This window comes from Perognathus longimembris, chromosome 24, assembly GCF_023159225.1.
Source record: "Perognathus longimembris pacificus isolate PPM17 chromosome 24, ASM2315922v1, whole genome shotgun sequence".
Lineage (NCBI taxonomy): Eukaryota > Metazoa > Chordata > Mammalia > Rodentia > Heteromyidae > Perognathus > Perognathus longimembris.
This window is the reverse complement of record NC_063184.1, coordinates 26,639,522-26,660,970: the sequence shown is the minus strand read 5'-3', so window position 1 is coordinate 26,660,970 and position 21,449 is coordinate 26,639,522. Positions and strand designations below refer to the sequence as shown.

The 21,449-nt window shown below is 43.1% G+C and overlaps 1 protein-coding gene across 1 annotated transcript in view; it reads left to right on the top strand.

Moving 5' to 3' along the window:
- The window catches only part of Fhip1a (FHF complex subunit HOOK interacting protein 1A), a 63,650-nt gene that overhangs the window by 21,107 nt on the left and 21,094 nt on the right, over nt 1-21,449 (top strand). The window contains exons 4-5 of the mRNA XM_048333659.1: nt 1,202-1,288; nt 18,419-18,586. Coding sequence (XP_048189616.1) covers nt 1,202-1,288; nt 18,419-18,586 — 255 coding nt within the window. The remainder of the gene's footprint in view (nt 1-1,201; nt 1,289-18,418; nt 18,587-21,449) is intronic.

Below are 21,449 nucleotides of genomic sequence, written 5' to 3'. Positions count from 1 at the left end.
TCTCCAGGTCTACAGAGAGAGATTAGCAGTAATTTAAGCATCTAGCCACATTCTTTAGAAATTGCTTTTTATTTTATTGTTTAACTTTTTTTCCTGAAAGAGAAGTAAAGCTAATGGACATGATAAAGAACAGGGAGTTCTATTTTGAAATTAAAGCCACATAACTCTTTTTCCTTTTGGTGGTACTGGGGTTTAAACCCAGGGCTCTGTGCTTTCTTAGCAGGTACTCTCCTGCTTGAGGAATATTCACAGCCCTTTTTGCTTTTCTTGTTTTTTAGTTACAGTCTTATTTTTATGGTTTATGTTGGCCTGGGGCCAACCTGGGACCTTGATCATCTTAACCTTCCCTTCCTGTGTAACAAGTCTATGAATGTGAACTATTATGAGCAGCTTATTGGTTAAGATGGGGATTTTGATAACTTTTTTGCCTGGGCTGGTTTCAAACTGCAGTCTTCCCTAAATAATACTTTCTGCTTTTGAACATTTTTTTTAAAGAAAATACTTTCTAAATCCCTTCCTAATATCAGGAAACATCTTAAAATTGAGAAATATCCTTTCTGCTAACAAATAAGTATATTTAATTGTTGAGTTTGGCAATTAAATTTCTCTTAAAAAAAAAAGTGATAAAGCTGGGTTCTGGTGACTCACGCCTGTCATCCTAGCTATTCAGGAGCCTGAGATCTGAGGATCGCAGTTCTTAGACTCTTACTTCCAATAAACTACCAAAAAGCTAGGCGTGGAGCTATAGCTCAAGTGGTAGAGTGCTATCCTTGGGCAAAAAGAAGCTCAGGGGACAGCACCTAGGTCCTGAGTTCAAGCCTAAGGACCAGTACAAAAAAACAAACAAAAAAATCAGTGATAAGATGGGACCTAGAAAGGAAATCAGGGGCAAAAATTATACTTCATAATTTGTTAACCGTATGAGTCCTTATACATGTTTGGTCTACTTACTGTCTTCTTTTTCAAACAAACCCACTAAAATTAGCATATTTTTTTCTGAATTTGGAGCCATGCTGTTTATGCTAAATAAATCATTTGGAAAAAAAAATCATGTAGCAGTAGGAGATCTGAATTGTTCTTTAATTACCAAATAAATGGCCCCCAAATTAGATTTTCTCTTTGAATTCTGGATGCAAAGAAAGTCTGTTAAGAAAGCTGGGATGTTGCACTGACTTTTCTGTGGCTGCTTGCTTTGTCATAGGTAGCGCACCCCTTGATCCGAAGTCAGCTTGTCAATTACATTTACAATGGATTCCTGGTACCAGTCTTGGCTCCCGCCCTCCACAAGGTCAGTGATTGGCTGATGTTGTCTTTTGTTGGTTCCTATTACAACGAGAGAAACGGAGGAAAGCAAACACAACATGATTGACTCCATGGTGGCTATAACCTTGTTTTATTTCACTTTTCCCGTTCAGTGTTTGCTTTGGGGGAGACTAGGGGAGGCGGCACTTGGAATTGAACTTAGGGCCTCTTGCTTGAGCCACACCTCCAGCCCTTTTTGCTTTATAGATAGGGCTCTCTTCCCTTTCTGCTCTGGCTGGCCTCAGAAAGTGATCATGCTGCCCTCTGCCTCTTGTGTAACTGGGATTACAGGCACAAGCCACTGTGCCCCTTTCCCATCCATTCCTAACAGTATCACACATGAATTGTGAAGTAAGCCACCATGTAAGTTGGTGGCATATGCTTGGTGTGGTAGAATATGGCCCTATGAATGTCAGCAAGGCAATCAGGGAAAAGGAGATTGGCAGGGAGTCTCTGGCACTGGTGCCTGCTTCATTTACTGGATGGGGCTGCCGGAGGTACTCTACTAAGCTGGCCTCTAGGGCAACATCTGTCTTCTGTGGATGTGGATAGGTCAGGGGAGCACAGTGCCTTGGCTTTGCCATCTCCTTATTAGGACATGGTTTCCAATTATGACAATTCTGTGACAGCAAAACTTACAAGTGAAGCCGAGTGAAAGTCCCAATCAAAGGTTGGATGTCTCATTAGTACATTCTGAATTCCTGATGACTCTCATTCTGGGTAATAAGTCAACTGCTATCTTTGTCATTGTGTGCTGCTAAGATACTATGGACATAGAATGCTAATTTAAACAGTCTCTCTCTCTCTCTCTCTCTCTCTCTCTCTCTCTCTCTCTCTCTCTCAGTTTGGTTAAGTTTCTTGTTATCTCTGGTAGGGAGCAAAGCAAGAAACAGCTCTGGGTCACTTTGGTGAAATGCTCATGTTTTTACATGCTGAGGTCTCATTTTCCGGCCTAAGAATAATCTGTTCATAGCAACGCAGAAGCCTTGAGGTGAGCTCTAGGGGCTGTCTAGTTTTGAGCACAGGTCTTCATGGGGGATGTTTCTCCCTCCCAACCAATAATTTTTTGAAAACTGGGGCCTGGTTTTCCAAAGTAAACAGGGTGCTTGGTCCGGCTAGGAGTTTTCTGCTGTCTGTGTTCAAGAGTTAACTTTGGATGTGGTCTAAACATCAAAACACTGGGACTTCCCAAGTTATTTTCATAGTTTCTGGGCACAAAGAGATCAGGTGTGTGGGATTAGGTCCGTCTTGGAAAGTCTAGGGCAAACCTTTGCATTTATCTCTGGCATGTAGAATGCATGGTGAATATTGATGTACTGCCTGGGGTGGGGTGAGTGTCCTGGACTGAATGTCCAGGCTCTGAGTGGAGGGGCTCCCTCTAGAGGACAATAGCTGAGCTGCAGGATCCATTGGCTGAATTGTATTCATAGACTCACCCCATTGGCCTAAAACACAGAACAATTATTGTAACAGTGACAGCTACTGTTTTTACTGTTTTTCAAGATATCGATGTTACAGTAGCATACTTTAATGTTACAGATATTAAGGACAACTCTTTTTTAGTTGTTATTCTAAAGGCAACAAGAGGGGTTACAGTTATATAAGTCAGGAGATGAGCACATTTCTTTTTGGTCAGTGTTATCCATTCCCTTGTCTCCCAGTTTTTCCCTCCCATCCTCATCCACAAGTTTGATAGTTTATTTTAAACATAGTGTCTAGAGAGTACCATTGCTGGATTTGTTCACCCTTGAGGACAACTCTTTTTACATAGTAACAGTGCTCCATGTAATGTTTTGATCCATGGATGTATTGTATAATGTTTAAGTTAGACTAAACACACTTGTCTTCTCAAACATGTATCATTTGCTTATGGTGAAATCTTTCAGAACTCTCTCTCTTTTTTTGGGGGGGGGTATATATGCCTGTGCTGGGGCTTGAACTCAGGGCCTCACAGCTGGTGCTCTACATTGAGTGACCGCCTCAACTTCTCTAGCTTTATGCTGGTTACTTGGAGATAAGAGTCTCATAGACTTTTCTGCTTGGGCTGACTTTGAACCCAGGTTATTGTATCTCACCCTCTTGAGTAGCTAGGATTGCAAACATTAGATACTAGTACTCAGTGCCTTGAAGCCTTTTGACATTGAATTACATTGCTGTTACCTCTGGTCACCCCTCTGTGCTGTAGCACTCCAGAGTCGCTTGCTCTGATTTTGCGGTAGCTGAGCAGTGGGCAGCACTGCCTTAGGAAGGTTCTGAAAACGAGATGAAAAACGTTCTGGAGAGTGGTTACACAACAAGTTGAATTGCACTATTTGCACATGGAGCATGGTGGTACATATGTTTAATCCTAGCACTCAGGAGCCTGAGGTAGGAGGATTACAAATTGGGCTTCATAGCGAAACCTTTTCTCAAAACAGAAAAAAAAACCCCAGTGGTTAGGATGATGCATTTTATGTTGTGCATATTTTACAATTTTTAAAAAAAGAAATGGTTTGTACATTTTTTCAAAGGCTGTTTAAAAAAGAAAACACAAGGCCTGCCCCAAAGCCTAAAATATTCTGCTCGCTGAATCTGTCTGGAACAACTTTGCCAGCTCTTGCTGTAGAGGGCAACATTGTAATAGGATGTTACAGATAATGTCCTCAGTGTTTGGAGGCAGTTGGAGAGTGGAAGGAAGTTCTCAAGGTAGATGTAGATGGTCTTGAGAAAGGATTGGGAGGACTTTTATTCCCTGGCTGATCAGGTCAGAACAGGTGTGGCAGTCTGGCTGACAGGTGGTAGGTTGGAAGACTGACTAGCTGTGTTGATGGGGTCATGGGCTGGTTGGGAGACCAGTGGATGGCTAGTAGTAGCCACCAAAGATGGTTCTAGTGCTTGCTCCAACTCTTAGACTAGAAAGAGGGCTGGAAGGTATTTGGAGGGTAAAGAGGGTTGTGGAAATCACAGTCAGGCTGTTTCAGTCAAGTGCCTGTGTTGATTTCAGTGCTGTGGGCTGCTTTGGCTCCTTTCTTTAGAGTGGTTAGGAAATGAGGCAGAAGTTTGGGGAGTCTGTGGTAGACAGAGGCATAGGGAGGTGCTGACTCGATGGATGGAGGGGAGGGTGTTCATACATAATCTTTCTTCAAGTATCTCGAAGCCCTAGCAGGGACTACCATGACCTCAGAGGAAGCTTGGGCCTCTGGTTCTTGCAAGAGCAGCCAAGCTGTGTCTCAGTCGGCAATTATTCCATACAGTGAGCCTGAAAAAACAGAAGCAAAAATAAAAACTCTCAGAAAGCCTTATTTTTCCACTGTCTCCTGTGTGCTGAAACCATGCTTGAACCACATACACATGAAGAATAATTCCAGACGTTTCCTTAAGGGCATGTGTGTTGGGTTTGTACAAGCTACCATGGAACCCATTTGTCTTACAGCCTTGTGTATTCCAAACACATACATATGCATGATTTGCACCCTGTGGGCCCAATAATTCATGGCTTATTGACTTAAGCTGATGGATGGAAGTTTTAGGAGGACTTGAGAAGGAAAGTTGGAGATTTTGAGAGGCTGGGCATGGTGAGTTAGCCACTTGCCATCAGCACGTGCGTGGGTAGAACGGGCTGGAGCTCCGTTGGAGCCCAGTTTGTCTCTCGCTGGCAATGCATGTATTGGATTTTTATGCCCAGTACAAATCATGACTGAAGATTTTAAGAGCAGTTAAGAAGCATCTTCAAATGATCACCATTATAAAATATTAATGGTCCGTAATTGAGTGCTGAGGTTACAGGAGGAACATGCGTGGTGAGACGTGAGCAGAACGTCTCCACATCACCGTGGGCACGCTCTCCTTCATTCCTCACGCAGCTGTGGTCTGGGAGTCGGAAGTGGAGGCTTAGGGATGGAAGGAGGGGAGGGTCCTGTCTGCCTGCTGGTTCTGTAGGCAGACTTCACTTGCAATTTTGGATGCCTGCCTTGGGCTCCTGTCACCCTGCTGCCATCTGGGTCACTTTTTGATGCAAAACACTTTGATGTTACCTATCTGGTTTCTAACCATGTTCACTGACGAAGTTGTTCCTTTTTGTGGGAGATGCAGAGAACACTGAAATCCACAGTATAGAATTTGGGGTGGCATCTGGGCTTTGGAATTTGGAGATTTAAAAAAAAATTAATGGTTCCAGTAGGCTTTGTGTTTTTCAATAAATAAAAAGAAAATCTCAGGGTTTTTGTTTGTTTTAGCTTGGACTCGGGGTTTAAGTTCAAGGTCAGGAAATTTTAGCTCAAAGCTAGTGCTCTACCATTTTGAGCCACAGCACCATGTCCAGTTTTCTGATAGCTAATTGGAGAGATTAGAGTCTCAGACTTTCTTGTCTGGCTTTGAACCACAGCCCTCCAATCTCAGCCTCCTGAGTAGTTAGGATTACAAGCCTGAGCTACTAGTACCTGGCTGAAAAAAATCTGTTTTTAAAAATAGCACAGAAGGTATAGTCATGGAACATGTCTTCCTGCCAAATCTAAATGGAGAGAGTAAAATGGAATTAGACTCATTGTATGCTATGGACACTTGTAGAATTTTAATACTGAATGTAATTCTGGAGATGATCTGCTCCCAGCTCCTCAGACTTTAGACCAAGGCATCAAGTATCAGAGAGGGTAAGTGACTGCTCTTGTTTACACAGCTGATTACTAGACAACTTGAGCCAGATGCAGATCTTCATTGGGGCTCCTCTCCTTTGAATTAAATCATAGGTCAAATGCTACCTTACATGCAAAAGTTTTAATTCCTCAGCTCCCAAAGTACAATATACTTTTGTGCAAGATAGAAGGACTCATGGGAGAGCAAATCCCCTTCCTCCCTGGCCCTGGGCAGTGCAGGACTTGCTTGAGTGTGCCGACATTAATTTTTTAATGGCCTTTCCTCTAGGTAAGACTTAATCGAGAAGGATAGCTTGCACCATCTAGTGGATCTGAGAGAAGGCTCTCAGGTTTAATTTTTGGTGGCCCTCTTTTAAGGTGAAGACCATTATTCTTATTTAATGCATCAGCAGATACTCGAGTGGGAACCTTTGCTTGTGTCCTGAGTTGGTTTTAGCAGCCTGGAATGAAGGAGGGGGTCACTGTACCCCATGGTGGGGAAAACAAGGTGAATTGTTGACCTCGCTTCTTCTTCTTTTGGTAGCGCTGGAAGGAGGCAGAGCCAGGGGTTATACTTTAGCCCTGGTTTCTCTCTCAGTGCTTGGTAGTTGGAGTCTTGCATTCATTAAGCTAAACATTAGCTCATCTGTAATGGGCTTTCCCATTATAGTTGGGTAACAGCCAAATCCTATTATTCTGAGGATTCCTCTAGTGCTCATTTGGACAATTAGCTAATTGAAGAATGTACAGTATTTTACTATCCTGTTGGGTAAATGAAGTTCTTGGAAGCTTCCAAATTAGTCTTTTGTTTTTCTTCACTTGAGATATTCAGTCTTTTTCACAAGCTCTGGGAAATACATCATGTGGCAGTTGTACACAGACATGTCTACTCCTGGATAACGTGAAGAGTGAATAGGCAATACTTAAGTTTTCTTTGATAGGTGTTTGGTCATCTTCATCATGTTCTGCTCATTAAGACAAACGCCATATTTTTTTGTTGTTGTTCTGTTTTTGTTTTTTGCCAGTCCTAGGGCTTGAACTCAGGGCCTAAGCACTGTCCTTGGCTTCTTTTTGCTCAAGGCTAGCACTCTACCTCTTAAGCCACAGCGCCACTTCCAGTCTTTTCTGTTTATGTGGTGCTGAGGAATCGAACCCAGGGCTTCATGTAGACGAAATGAGCACTTTACCACTAGGCCATATTCCCAGCCCCCAAACTCCATGTTTTTGGAGCACTTTTATTTACTTATCAGAAGACCTTAAGTAGTACCACATACCTGGTGGTTTAGATACTTCCTGGTCATTGCAGGAGGCATAGAGGCAGTGTGTCAGAAACCAGTTATGCTCAAGCCTACCCCTGGTGTGCCTTCTTTATCTGACCCAATGACATGGGTATCTCTAACTAGCTCCCTGAGTGACCCACACATGGAACCGGAGTTGAGAACCACTGCTACAAGACTACCCTTCAAAATGTAAGCACTGTGCTGCACTGTGATTCCGTGGCAAGGCTCTCACTGTGTCTAATTGCTTCCTCCATTATGTGTCCCAGTGGTGCTGGCAAAGTGCATCCTGGGGTCTGGCCCAGGATTGAGAGATGTGAGGATCCAGGGCCATGGTTACGCTTTTTGAGAGTGGTGGCTTTAAGTATGATAATCATTGTCCTTACCTGAGAGCACTGATTGGCTATTGTTGGCTCTTGTACCAGTGACTGTAGGAAAATGGGTATCTTACAAAAAACGATTTGTTCCATTTGTTGGCTTAACAATGTATTTCTCCTTTCTCTGTGGCTTCCAGGAAAAGGGTGTGCAGTGAATTCTTTGAAGAAGCATCCTGATCTGTCTGTCACCTGGAGCTTCTTCATTGGCATAATTTTTTTTTAAGTAGCTGACTTGGTTGGTTGGAGGAGGTTGTCCTTTGCACAAGGGCTCGCTGGGCAGGGTACGAATAGGAAAGATGAGCTCACATTTGTCTCCCTGTCCTTGTGCCATGGCAAAGGGGCACAAAGCACTTTCTGTTCTGGCAAAGCTAACCAGACCATGGGCTTGGAGGGAGAGGCTGACTCTACCTCCAGAATCTCCTTTTCTAACTGGTAGGAATGCCCTTGGTGGGCTAGCGTTGGCTCAGCGGCAGCCTAGAAGAGGACCTAAACATTGGACCCTAGACACCTGAGATTTCTTTATCCTTCCCAGTGCAGCTCTTCTCACCTAGCTTAGAAATTGTAGAGGTTGGGGCCCTTTTGTGTAGTTTTGGAGTACGAAATAAGTACATCAGAGTCTCCTCATCTCTCTCCATGGGGCGTCATACCACTTTCCCCCCATTGTAGGAGAGGAAATTAGTGCTCTAAATGAAGATTCCATTTGCTTCTGATTTGAAATGGAAAATTAGATTTCCTTTTTAAATTTCAACAAGTGCATGAGGGAGATAATGCTAAACCAAAGGATTCGCTTCTTAAGCATCAGAATTATGGAAAGATAGGGAAGGCCCCACCCTCCCTCACACAGAGAAATACAGGAATAAATAAATGTCTCACACAAAACTCCACCTTATCTAAGGAGGCCAGGTGGTGTTTGCTCTGCAAACAAATGCAGAGGAGGAGGAAAATCTAGCCTGAAATTTGGTGTGAATCTTTTATTCTTTCCCTGCACTTTCTTAGGAGAACATTGATCAGCAACAAATGCTCTGCAAAGTTTATCTTCAAGTAGTTGTAAGAAAACTTAAAAACAACAACAACAACAAAGAAGACCAGGAAAAATAGGGCAGGAGTTTGGGCTGTTTATCTTACTCTCAGGCTAGTTTTCTCTTGTCCCACAGTAAAGCAGTGTTCTCTCCTCATCTTCAGCCTGACTTGCATTCTGAGGTGATGCTTTCTCATGATTATCCAGTGCCAGATGATGAGCAGGTTTGGGGATAACAGAGAAAAAAAAATGAACCAGAATGACTAGCATTATTGAATTTGTTCCGGCAGACACCTGTGTATTTTCTGTCTTCCCATTGTGTAGAGGTCTTTGTATCGCTCATGGAAAATAAGCCAGGAGTGAAATCTGTCTTTTGTCAACAGGGCTTGTTTTTGTTAAAGTTGGTATCTAGGAAAATTGGTCTAAATATACAATTCTCCTCTGAAATGCGTCTGAACCGTGTTTTTGGCCCCGGAAGCAGATTGAAGGCATGAGGCTGGGGAGTAATGGTGGCAAGCTACCTCCTACAATGGTTCTCACTCACTTCATTCCAGTCTGGGCCCAGTCTAGTAAGAATCCAGTAGAGCTAGCTTACTGCTCAGGAGGAACACTACGGCAGCCCAGGGTGGATGGAACCTTTTCCCCCGTCCCTTTCCCTGGTGGATCACTTCCCCAACTTGCAGTAATCTAAGAGCATGGCCTGAGTTAAGCTCTGTATTTTCAATGAAGTGTTATTCACTATAAATAGAAAGTTTCCTCTGCTTCTCAGGTATTGTGAAATTAATATACCTCCCTTGCTAGTGACAGCAATACCCACACGGACTGGAAAAACCGTGGTTATTATTATTATTTTTTGTAACAAGGCTACTGATTTCTAAATATATTGACTTAGTGATAATGATTGAGTGCCTATTGGTGGCCTTTGAGAATTCACACTGGAAGTCAGGTGCATTTGTTTCTGCAGGAAGTTCACCATCGTGAAGGATGGATAAATGCACTAAAAACAAAACAAAACACAACACCTGAGAAAGAGAGTTGCCTTAGTCTAGTAAATTGGATGCTGAGGGGTGAAGAATTCCACAAGAGGTAAGAGTTTGAGTTTGGGGAGTTTGGAGATGGCGTTTCTCTAGCGCCATTTCTGAAGATGAGGGCAGAGCTAGGTGAATGGAAAGCTGCAGGTGGAATATCCTTTTGATAGGGAAGCTTTCTTCTGATGTGGGTCATTGTGAGCCGTGTGTTCTCTCAGAGCTGGGCAGCGAATGCAGGTATCTGGTCTCTGTCTTGCATGTCTGTGTCTAGGCTACTCAGCTTTAGACTCCTGTCTTCTCTACTCCTTTTTCCCTGCCTGCTGCTGACTCAGTGAGTTCACCCTCTGTGCCTCTAGTAAGGATCTGTTCTGCATGGTCGCCTGGGTGCTTAGTAGAATTCCTTAAGTACACAGTGGGTGCTTAGGAGCTGGTCCATGACTTTTCTTTTCTTTTTTTAGATTTTTTTTCATGTTATACTTTGAAAGTTTGAATCTATAAAGAAGCATCTTTCTGGAACAATTAGTAAATTGGAAAAGGAGTGAATTAAGTGCTATTTGGAATACTCTTGTAATATTTGATTTCAAGTTAGAAAGCCCTCAAATTTTAATGTTAATTCTGGCTTCAGAGTAATGCTCTGAAATCCTTTCTGTTTGGGGTATTTCTGTTGGATAAATGTGTAATGTAATGGATCGTATACTGAATTGCACTCTGACAAATTATGTTGTAATGAAGTTATTGGGCACAAATTATGCATATATAATATAGGACAGGAAATTGTAGACATAACCATTTACTGAATCCTCCAGAGACTGAGTGGTTTATGATGGGCAGGAGAAAGGCACTGACTCCAGGAGAGCAGTGGCCCTTTGGCTTGACCAAGCCTAGTTGTAGCTGTGGACGTGATGCCATTTGTTTTTGTTGGCAATGACAACCTTACTTTTGCTCTTAAATATTGCTCAATTGGTCCCATGGGGTTAGAATGAGGGTTAAATATTCTAATGTTGGCAAATGCAGAAGAAAAAATACTTAAAGACTCTTAGTGCCTGCTGTCACTCTAGACTGTCCTAGGACACACTTACTTGAGGACTGTCTTAGACCATCTACTGCGACCATCTGAGCACCTCCTGATTCTGGAGGAAATGCGGAGAGGAGAAATACAAATAGAAAGGTTCATTTTCTCTATGGACTGTTATACTTATTACTCCACCTCCCAAATAAGTGCGGACAGACACATTTTGTTCTTTTTGTGTATGTATGTATGTATGTATGTATGGTACTAGAGCTGGAATTCAGAGTTCCATGCTCTTGCTTGTTCTTTTTTTTCTTTTTTCTTTTTTGGTTAGTCTTGGAGCTTGAACTCAGGGGTCTGAGAGTGTTTTTACTCAGGGCTGTGGGCTCTCTCTCTCTCGACTTCCCCTCGCTTGGGGGGGGGAAGGGGCTTGTCCGCCCCTTCCTGGGTGGTCCTCTATCGCTCTGGCCACAGGTAGCCTCGTCTCTCTCTCTCTACTTCCCCTCGCTTGGGGGGGGGGAAGGGGCTTCTCCGCCTCTTCCTGGGTGGTCCATTAACGCTCACGCGGGAGCGATGGCCACAGCTAGCCCCGGTGGCGTGTGGTTGCAGGGTGCCCCCAAACCGCCAAGAACTACACGGATGCGTGGGCCCCTGGAGAAAACCTCTAGGGCTTCTGTTTATTCAAATGAGGAGCCTCCCAGATATACTCCAAAGGCCGGCACAAGAGAGGGGCCCCTGATTGGTCCCAAGGAGCTGTCCCTCAAATGATGTCAGGAGACTTCCTTTGTTGGCAGAGGTCCAGCCCCCTATGGATGGGCCCCTGGGGTACCCCTCCGCCATAGCACACGTGCTAGCCCCAGGGACAGGGGCTTCTCTTCCTGTTAAAGACAGGAAGGGGAGGCCGAGGTCAGCTGTGGCCCCTTAAAGGTGCAGCTGACCCCAACAAGGGCTAGTGGTCTACTAGTTGAGCCACAATTCCATGTCTGGATTTTTGTAGTTCATTGGAGGTAAGAATCTCACAGACTTTCTTGCCCAGGCTGGCTTTGAACCACAACCTCAGATCTCAGCCTCCTGAATAGCTAGGGTTATGAGCATGAGCTACCAGCACCTGGCCATTGTTTTTGTATCTCCAATACCACCTACTGCTAGTCCTTCCTCCTCCATCCAATTTTTTTTTTTTTTTTGGCCAGTCCTGGGGCTTGGACTCAGGGCCTGAGCACTGTCCCTGGCTTCTTCCTGCTCAAGGCTAGCACTCTGCCACTTGAGCCACAGCGCCGCTTCTGGCCGTTTTCTGTATATGTGGTGCTGGGGAATCGAACCTAGGGCCTCGTGTATCCGAGGCAGGCACTCTTGCCACTAGGCTATATCCCCAGCCCCGTCCTCCATCCAATTTTAAACTGATGCTCCAAAACAGAAAATAATGGTAATCATCCTTTACTGAGTCCCTTTGCTGTGAGATTTATGCCATTATCCTTATTTATTTTATTTTATTTTATTTATTTATTTATTTTTTTTTGGCCAGTGCTGGGCCTTGGACTCAGGGCCTGAGCACTGTCCCTGGCTTCTTCCCGCTCAAGGCTAGCACTCTGCCACTTGAGCCACAGCGCCGCTTCTGGCCGTTTTCTGTATATGTGGTGCTGGGGAATCGAACCTAGGGCCTCCTGTATCGGAGGCAGGCACTCTTGCCACTAGGCTATCTCCCCAGCCCCTTATTTATTTTATTTTAAAAATATTATAATGGTGATATTCAGAGGGGTTAGTTACATAAGTCAGGTAATGAATACATTTCTTTTTGAACAGTGTCACCCCTTCCTCATTTTCTCCCAGCTTTTCTTCACCCAGTTCCCCTCCCTGACAAGTTGTATCATTCATTTCCAACATAGTGTCTATCCTGTCAATACTTTGAAAGACAGAGGAGGAAACAGGCTCAGAGAGATTATGTAACACAGTCCTGGTCACACAAGTAAAATAGGTTAGAATTAGAACTTGAGTTTGTCTGGCTGCAAAGCCTGTGGTGTCTTTGAAAGGAAGAAATCCAGAAGACCTGGGGTGTTCCTGGTAGAGGTGGTGAGTGAGAGCAGGTTTGTTCACGTACCTCTAGTTGGAGCCGGTTTCGGAGTGTGGAGAGCAGGCAGGCTCAGAGGAGCAGCCTCAGCAAAGATGCCTCCTGACCTGAGAAGTGCCACCATTGCCCAAGCAGGACAAGAGGCACTGCTCTCTGGAGTGTGTCTCTTTGCTTGGTTTCCTCTTGGCAAACCTCAGTCCACTTTCTGTTGGGTAGACAGAGAGGCACATGCTATTTAGGGCTGCTTGCTTTCAGACATAAGTTTATTCTATTTACGTATGCACTCTGTTACAGGTGCATCGAAGAAATGCTGTGGAAAATCCTGGCAGAGACAGGCTTTTCTTTGAAATGGATTTTCCTCAAAACGTGTTCCTGAAGCCCTCGTTTTAGCCACTAGTTTCATTCCCCTCCTTCCTTATATGTTTGGGGAATGCATAACCAGCCTTGGTGACTTTGAATGTCACCTCCGCCCACCTCTCCAGCCTGCTCCCTGCAGTGGCATCAATGTAGTGTGTGGCCTTGAGCTTGAGGAGCAGAAGGCAGGCATGAAGGGGGTCTGGAGGGAAGGCACTCAGCTCATCAACCGCAGACTATTTTCAGCTTTTGAATAATTGAATGCTTTCTGTCTCAAATATTTGGCTGAAACAGTGAGGGCTGTTTGTTGAGAATCAGAATGTCTGTGCCTACCCTTCTGCATTTGAGTATTATTCTGGCTGTCCTGTGTCCTTGGAGGAAAGAAGGTAGCCTGGAGCCCATCCATGGCTGCCCATGGGTGATACACCCCCTGCCTGTTCACTGCTGCAGTGAGCAGACTTGCAACTAGACCAGAGTGTAAAGACACTTTCACTCCTGTTTCCTGTGATCAGCCCCCATCGCCCCATTCCCCCTCTGCTGCTTTGAGGGGGCCGTGTTCTCCTGAGACGTACTGTTTTCTTCCTCCTTGGAGCAGGTAGGTCCTAGAGCTCACAGGTGGGACCCACCAGAACCAAAAGCCAAGGAAAGAAGCCTTCTAACTTAAAGAAGGTGTCAGAGTCACCTGAGCTCCTGTCGGTCCCCTACCTGAGTGTCAGAAGGTAGGATCCATCTATTGCTCCAGTGTGACTGGATCACCAAAAACAACCCCGAGGAGACCCCCAAAATTAAAAACAGACAAACAAACGAAACAAACAAAAACCATCAGCAGGTTGGAAATTTATTTTTTCAGGACGCACATAAACTTGCCATCACAGGGAGGATTCTGGTGCTAATTTAGATGCAAATAGAATCGCCCACCTAGAGCCGATTACAGAAAGGTCAGAGTGCCTATATGTTCAATTTCACTCCTACGCATCAAGTTAATGGGCTGCCATGATTGTGGGCATGATGGTTCTGCTGTATTCCGGCCTTCTGTTTTTTTTAATAGAGTTTTGACTTTATGATAAAGTGCAATGTGACAAATGCTGTCACCTCCTCCACCCACTGCCTTTTTAAAAAAAGAAAACAAACTGTCCATTTGGTCTATTTCTGTGAAGCTTGAAATTCTAATAGAAAAGTATACTTTCAGAGCTCTGAGGTGAAAAAGGAGTAGACAACTGAACGAAAATTCAGTTGCTTTCCTGTTCAGCAAAGTCACCTCAGCTCTGTGTCCCTCTTCCAGGCCGGACCCTGCTGTAGTAGACCCCGAAGGATGGGGAGTGGGTTACTAGAGCCAGTGGTGACAGATGCTACAGGACATTGGGAATTGTACCGCTGTATGGTGTTTCTGGTGTTCTGGACTGCTTCTCACAGTCAGAGGTGTGTTTGTACATTTGCTTATATATATTTACTAGCATACATATATGATAGATGTACAACAGAGTATGTATGCCTAAGTTTCACAGAACAGTATTTGTGCTTGTTACATGCAGAGTCCACTAACATTTTCTGTTTGAATCTGCTCTAAACCATTAGTGAACCAGTAAATTGAATTCATTCACCCATTCTTCAGCCTCAAACTATACTTTCAAAAATCCAGTTTAAGGGATTGGTGAAAGCACTGACATGGGGAAGGGCCAGGCAATGGCTAGAGGAGGGTAAAGGAGGAGGGTGAAGAAAGATTTATTTCCAAATAGGAACTAAATGGCATTTGAGAGCAATAAAATCAAGTACTGTATATGAGATAGGGCTCTAGTCTAGAACTTGGGCTAGAAAGCAAGCTCATAACAGAGTGCCTAAGCAGATGTGTCCTCATCCAATCAAGGATAATTATTTGTTTGTGGAAACTGAGCTTTCTTTAGGCTCCTTCAATCATGTGGTACACCTCTACTATAAAATAATACTCTCAGGCTATACTGTCTTTAAATATTGGCACACTATATATGATAGGACACTGCATTAGAGCTTCACTGACTACTTCCGTTAGTGTGTCTAAGTTTGTAGCTTCTTGCAGTTCTTTACAGAACGAGGTAAGCAAATATTAATAGCCATCTATAAGAGATTTACAGCTGGTCGCTTTTCCTCTCTGGAACATGAAAAGTTGGCTCCCTTCCCGCTTTGCTGTACTACTTTGGGGCATTAGTGGAATACTCCATTTTGCATTCCGCACAGCAGAGCGTCTTTCCTCTAGTGGTTTATCGTTAGCTTTCAGGTAATCACACTTAGGCTCTGGTCTCAGCCTGGCTAAGGAGGTTGCCTATGTGGGGGGATTAGAAGAAGTTTCTGAAAGTACAGTGATTGGGGCGGGGAAAGATTTTCTGGGATAAAAGGCTTCTGGAGGCTCTGAGTGTCTGATGGGATGAAGGGAAGGAAGAGAAAGGAACCGTTTTCCTGATTGGAGTATTAATGTAAGGTAAGTGTGACCTCAATTTATAAAGAGTTTGCAACCTTGATACTTAATGGAATTGTTTTTATTTTGTAATATTTATTACATGTTTTGTAAATATTGCCTTTCCAAGTTCCTTCTAAAGTCACTTGCATTTTTAAATGACATCTTCGCTTTCTAAAGAGAAAGTCTTTTCATTTATCCAAACGAAAGATGCTAAATGCCCTCCATTCCTCTTAACCCCCAAGACTGAGACTCAGATACTACAGTCAAGATACTGCCGCACTTTTGAGCTGATGAAGGGCAGTGTAACTTAAGGGGGGGAATGACGTGGTGCTGGCAGAGGGTGGGGGGGCAATAGGTCAGCAGTGCACAGTAAAGTTGGAAATGTGGTATTAAAGAAACTATAACACATGGACCAGTGGCAGCCATCACACTGCAGTACTTCTCTCCCCCTTCCCCTTTTTGGTGATTTGAGCACTGTCTTTGAGCTTTTTGTTGTTGTTTTTCGGGGATAGCGCTCTACCACTTGAGCCACAGCTTCACTTCCAGCTTTTTGGTGGTTAATTAGAGATGAGTCTCACGGACCTTCCTGCCCGGGCTGGCTTTACACTGTGATCCTCAGATCTCAGCCTCCTGAGTAACTAGGATGACAGGCCTGAGCCACCAGCACCCACTTTACAGTATTTTTATTTGTCAGTCAAGATTGTTAGGGAATTAGACTTTTGTTTGAATCATTTCCCACCAAGTCTCTGCTAAACAACCCTAAGGTTATAGTACTCAAGTGAATATGAACTAATACTTAGGGATAGTAGTGGTCATACATGCCTATAATTCCAGCCCTGGTAAAGTTGAGTCAAGAGACCTAAATTTGAGGCTAGTTTGGGGGCACGGAGAAAGAGCTTGTCTTGAAACAACAAAGGTTGGATATGTAACTCAGTGCCCTGGTTTCTGTCCTTGGCATTAAAAAAAGTGGCAGAAAGAGAATAGACAAGACAAGAAGAGGAGGGAGGGGAGGGGAAAAGAGGAAGAGAGGAAAGGAAAGGAAAAATAAAACACCCTTACTTTTCTAAGCCTTGAGAATGTACACAGAGGATAAGAAAGGACTAAAAATTCAGATCAGCTCTGGCAGGTGAGGTAAGGTGAGGTGGTGGGGGTGGGGGGTTGTTGTCATTCACCCATGAGAAATGCCTTCTGTGAACCAGGCTTTTTACCTTGCACTGGGCTAGTGATGGGTGTGTCCTGGGACAGCCTAAGAAGTGTTGTCCATCTGGGACTGGAGAACAGGGAGCCTGAGCACGAGGATGGAGAGCACGAGGGTGGAGCCTCTTGTTTCAGGGCTGGGGCTCTGAAGCCTGTGAGAAACACTCTTCTCACTGTCACTGGTTTGTCCAGTGTTGAAACTCACCTGTTTCCCTTGCTACTTGGGCCACAGAGAGCTCTTGAAAGTGGTCAGGTGACGGTGTGGTGTGTTGAGTGTTTCGGGGGGCCTCGCCACTCAGGGCACCGCAGTGAGAGTGTTCATAGATTCCGAAAGAGTGGCCTTGTTAAGAATAAAGAAAACAGACTGCTGACTTGGTAATATCGTATCCACCTAGACTCATCTATCCACCACACAGCTGAGCACCAAGAACTTAAAAAAAAAAAAAGCCATTGAAGCAGCCGAAATAGATGCTGCCAAGCCTTTATTCACAGATGCCTCCACTCAGGGCCTATCCACACTTATCTAGCAGATCTGGACATCTGGTTTCTAAACTGATCTGTGGGTTTTGAAAGCTGAAAATTAAAAGGGGAAGAGGAATGCAGTCTAAAAGGAACGGCACGGTAATAGTACAACAAAGTGGCAGCCAACACTTTTAACAGAGGAAGAAAGAAGATGGGAAGCCAGAAAGGAGGAGATGTCCTCACTGAAAACATTCCCATCTGCTTCATTTAGAATCAGGTGCATTGGACTCCCAGCAGGGATTTCTAGGGTGTGGGGTTGGAATCTGAAAGGTTTAACTGTTTCTTTGGCAGGTCAGAGCTTACATATCTGAGGGTGGGTGGAACAGTTGATAACTCTATGATGACCCCTAATCATCAAGATGAGATACTACATTTATGTTAAACAGAACAAATAAAAAAGCACAGACTAGCTCTTCAAATGTTCCCAATCGAAATGTGTAAGGCTCAAGTTTTGATGCCGTGAACATCACATCAGATCTTCATCTCTTTGAAAAACTTGACTGTTTAGAGTCTTAGTCACTCAGAGATTGATGTTTTACAGCATGGGAACAGCATATAGGTGGAAAATATTAATTTGTGTTATAAAAAAGTCACAGTCACTTTATTAAGCAGTAAGTTCTTATAGCACTTTCTAAATAGCTCTTTATGTATATTGCTCAGCTGTAAAAATTGACTTTTCGCTCTTCAGTAACACATCTGAACATCTGTACACATTCTGTCTGTACTTCTCCTTTGCAATTTATTATTTCATTTGTTATAGCTCATCTTCTTGGGTATAAAATGTATCCTCATGTTCCTGGTTCCTAGTACATGGCAGGGATCCCAATAAATGTTTAGTGAATGACTAATAATTGAACAAGTTATACGATGCTTTCTAATTAATCTGATACTAACTATGCAGATACTTTCATGCAACCCCCGCCCCCGCTCCAGTTTTGATTATGCACTAAAATCGTTATGGTATTTGAATTGCATTTGATAATTAGCACTGTGAGAACACTTGACTCCCTTCCGTCACCTTTGCTTTTCTGTCCTCACTGGTAGAAGTAAAGGATGGAAGCGAAATGAGGCATTTTGGACTATGAGCAGGTTGTGAGCTTCTGATGAGTAGCTTTTGAGGCAGATGTGCTCTTGATGGGGTCACGGTGGCAGGGCTGGGGTCTCTGGGGAGCGAGCGTGGCTGCGTGGAGAAGGTGCTCACCTGTGCTCGCTCTCTCATGGGTCGCAGGTGACGGTGGAGGAGGTGATGACCACCACGGCATATCTGGACCTCTTCCTGCGCAGCATTTCGGAGCCCGCACTCCTGGAGATCTTCCTGCGCTTCATCCTCCTGCACCAGCATGAGAATGTGCAAATCCTGGACACACTCACCAGCCGGATCAACACCCCGTTTCGGGTAAGGCAAGCTCTGGAGGAAGGGCCTTGTAACTCACCATCCATGGGTTTGTTCAGGAAACTGGATTACTTGTACTCTTATTACTTTCCTTTCCATTTTCTTCTCTTTCCTTTTTTCTTCCTACAGCCATTAACTTCTTTCTGTTTGGGTAGGAGTGAAGTCTGAGTCCTGTCAGGGAGGTTGCAGGCACTGCCTTTGATAGGAAGGACATTTTCCTCCCCTGGCTTATGTTAAGCCCTCTCTTTTGTGTAACAAGCAGAACACATTTCTAGAGGGGCAGAACTGTGTTAGGTGCAGGTAGAGCAGAGGGACAGAGTGTATCAGTTTCAGTTATTAGCGATTCTATTTATGTCCATGTGTTCTGAAGTGAAAGTCTAAGAAGTTATGAGTTGATGTGCTGATTACTTAGTTTGGAGTTCTGTTTTGAAAAATCCTTTTAACATCATCAGTGCCACTATCGTATCCACACTCCCTACCTAAAGCAGTCCCCAGGTAATAGAAATTATTGTTTTAAAGACAAGAATAACATTGTATCTTCAGATTTGTAACGTATATACGGTAACATATCTAACCTAATAAGAGCATAAAGAGGGAGGATGGGAGAATAATAGAAACAGTTCCATGTTTCACTGGAAATAATTTTGCATAAACCTAGAGTCTGATAAGCTAAATTTACACTGGGGGACCCAGAGCAACTGCTAAGGAAATTACTGAAGAAATACAGTCAAGAGCTGGACATGGTGGTGGGTGCCTGCAGTCCCAGCGCTTGTGAGGCTGAAGCAGGAGATTCAGAAGACTAGTAAGAATGATGTAGCGTGACCTGGTCTCAAAAGAAAGGAAAGGAAAAGAGGTATGGTAGGAATGATATTTACTTGATAGCCTATCTAATCAGAGCAGTGCTGTCCATTCGCTACATGTGTCCATGGAGTGTTCTCCAAGAGAGACTGTATGACAGTGCATATAACAGACTCGATGAACTTAGAAGGACCACACAAAGTATGTTCTCTGGTTACAATGGGTTGAAATGAAAAGTTATTGATAGGAATTTGGGGAATCCACAAATAGAAGTTAATGAGCACATTCCTAAGTAATTAGGAGTCAGACAAGAAATCACCAGGAAAATGTGCATGTACTTTGAGACGCTACAACACTAATGAGCTTTGAGGATATGGTATGAGGTAAAGAAAGCCAGTCACAGGCATGAGCTGCTTGATTCCATCTATGAGCCTAGTTCACCTAAAGTAGTTCATCTAAAGCAGAGTAGAATGGTTTTTGCCAGGAGGTGGGTGGTGAAGATCGTGAGGGGTGGGTATTCAGATTGTTTTGCTATAACTATGTTACAGATCTGTTGCATGACAGTGTGAATTTATTTAGCACTACTAAATTGTGCTCTTAAAACTCACTAAGAAATTAAATTTCACCTGTTATGTTTATCACAATTTTTAAAGCAGAATAATTGGGCTGGGAATATGGCCTAGTGGCAAGTGAGCTCGCCTCGTATACATGAAGCCCTGGGTTCGATTCTCCAGCACCACATATCTAGAAAATGGCCAGAAGTGGCGCTGTGGCTCAAGTGGCAGAGTGCTAGCCTTGAGCAAAAAGGAAGCCAGGGACAGTGCTCAGACCCTGAGTCCAAGGCCCAGGACTGGCAAAATAAATAAATAAATAAATAAAGCAGAATAATTATAGTTAATGCTTCACAGAATCTTCCAAATCCAGAATAGGAAGGAATACACTCCACTTCAGTCTATGAGCTCAGAGTGATTCTAAAAGCAGACAAAGATATTAGAAGGAAAATAAAACACTGTGGACTAATATTTATTATGAGTAAATTCTCACTAGTATATAGAAGTTAGAATATATGAAAAGGATTATATTCTGATCAGATGAGAGTTACCAAACTAGAATTACAAAGTTGGTTTAAAATCTAAAAAAATCAATTAATATAATACATCATAGCAATAGGATAAAGGAAAAAATCATATTTATCTGAGAAGATACAGAAAAAGCATTTGACTATTATCAGCATGATAAACTTATCAACAAAGAATAGAGGGAACTTCTTCAACTCAATATCTAACATCTCTGAAAAACTCAGAGCAATTTGTTCAAAATTGTTCCCTTAAAAAATGAATAAGGTAAGAATGTCTGTATTCAACAGTTATATTCAGTGTAGTACTTGAAATTCTAGTCAGGAAAATTAAATAAGAAAATAAAATCATTCAGATAAGAAGAAAAACCATCCGCATTTGTGTATTCAAAAAACTAAGGAATACATTAAAAACTATTAGAACTTATAACAAGTTCAATGAGGTTGCAACATACAAGACTAATGTCCAAACACCAATATAATTTCTATACAACAGCAGTAACGAATCCAAAAATCAAATTAAGAAGATGATACTATTTATAATAGCATTAAAAAGAATAAAATACTTAGGAAGAAATGATGACCCAATATTGTTAATATAAGAATACTCTCCAGATTGATGTGAAGATTTAATGCATTCCCTGTAAAATTCTTAGCCATCCTCGTTGCTGAAATTCTTAAGCTGATTTCCAAAATTTAGGCCAGCACTCTGCTACTTGAGCCAGATCGCCATCCCTTCGTTCCTAAATTTGTATGGAATGTCAGAGACCCAGAATTCTAAAGTCACGTATTTATTCCAGATGAATCAAAGACCTGAATGCATGAGCTAACACTATAAAACTCTTAAAAAACACAACAATAACAATAACATAGGAGTAAATCTTGTGACCTGATGATAGTTTTTTTTAGATATGACACCAAAATCATGAACAGCAAAATAAAAGGCAGGTACATTGGACATCAATCAGAAAAATGAAACACTTTTCACCGTCA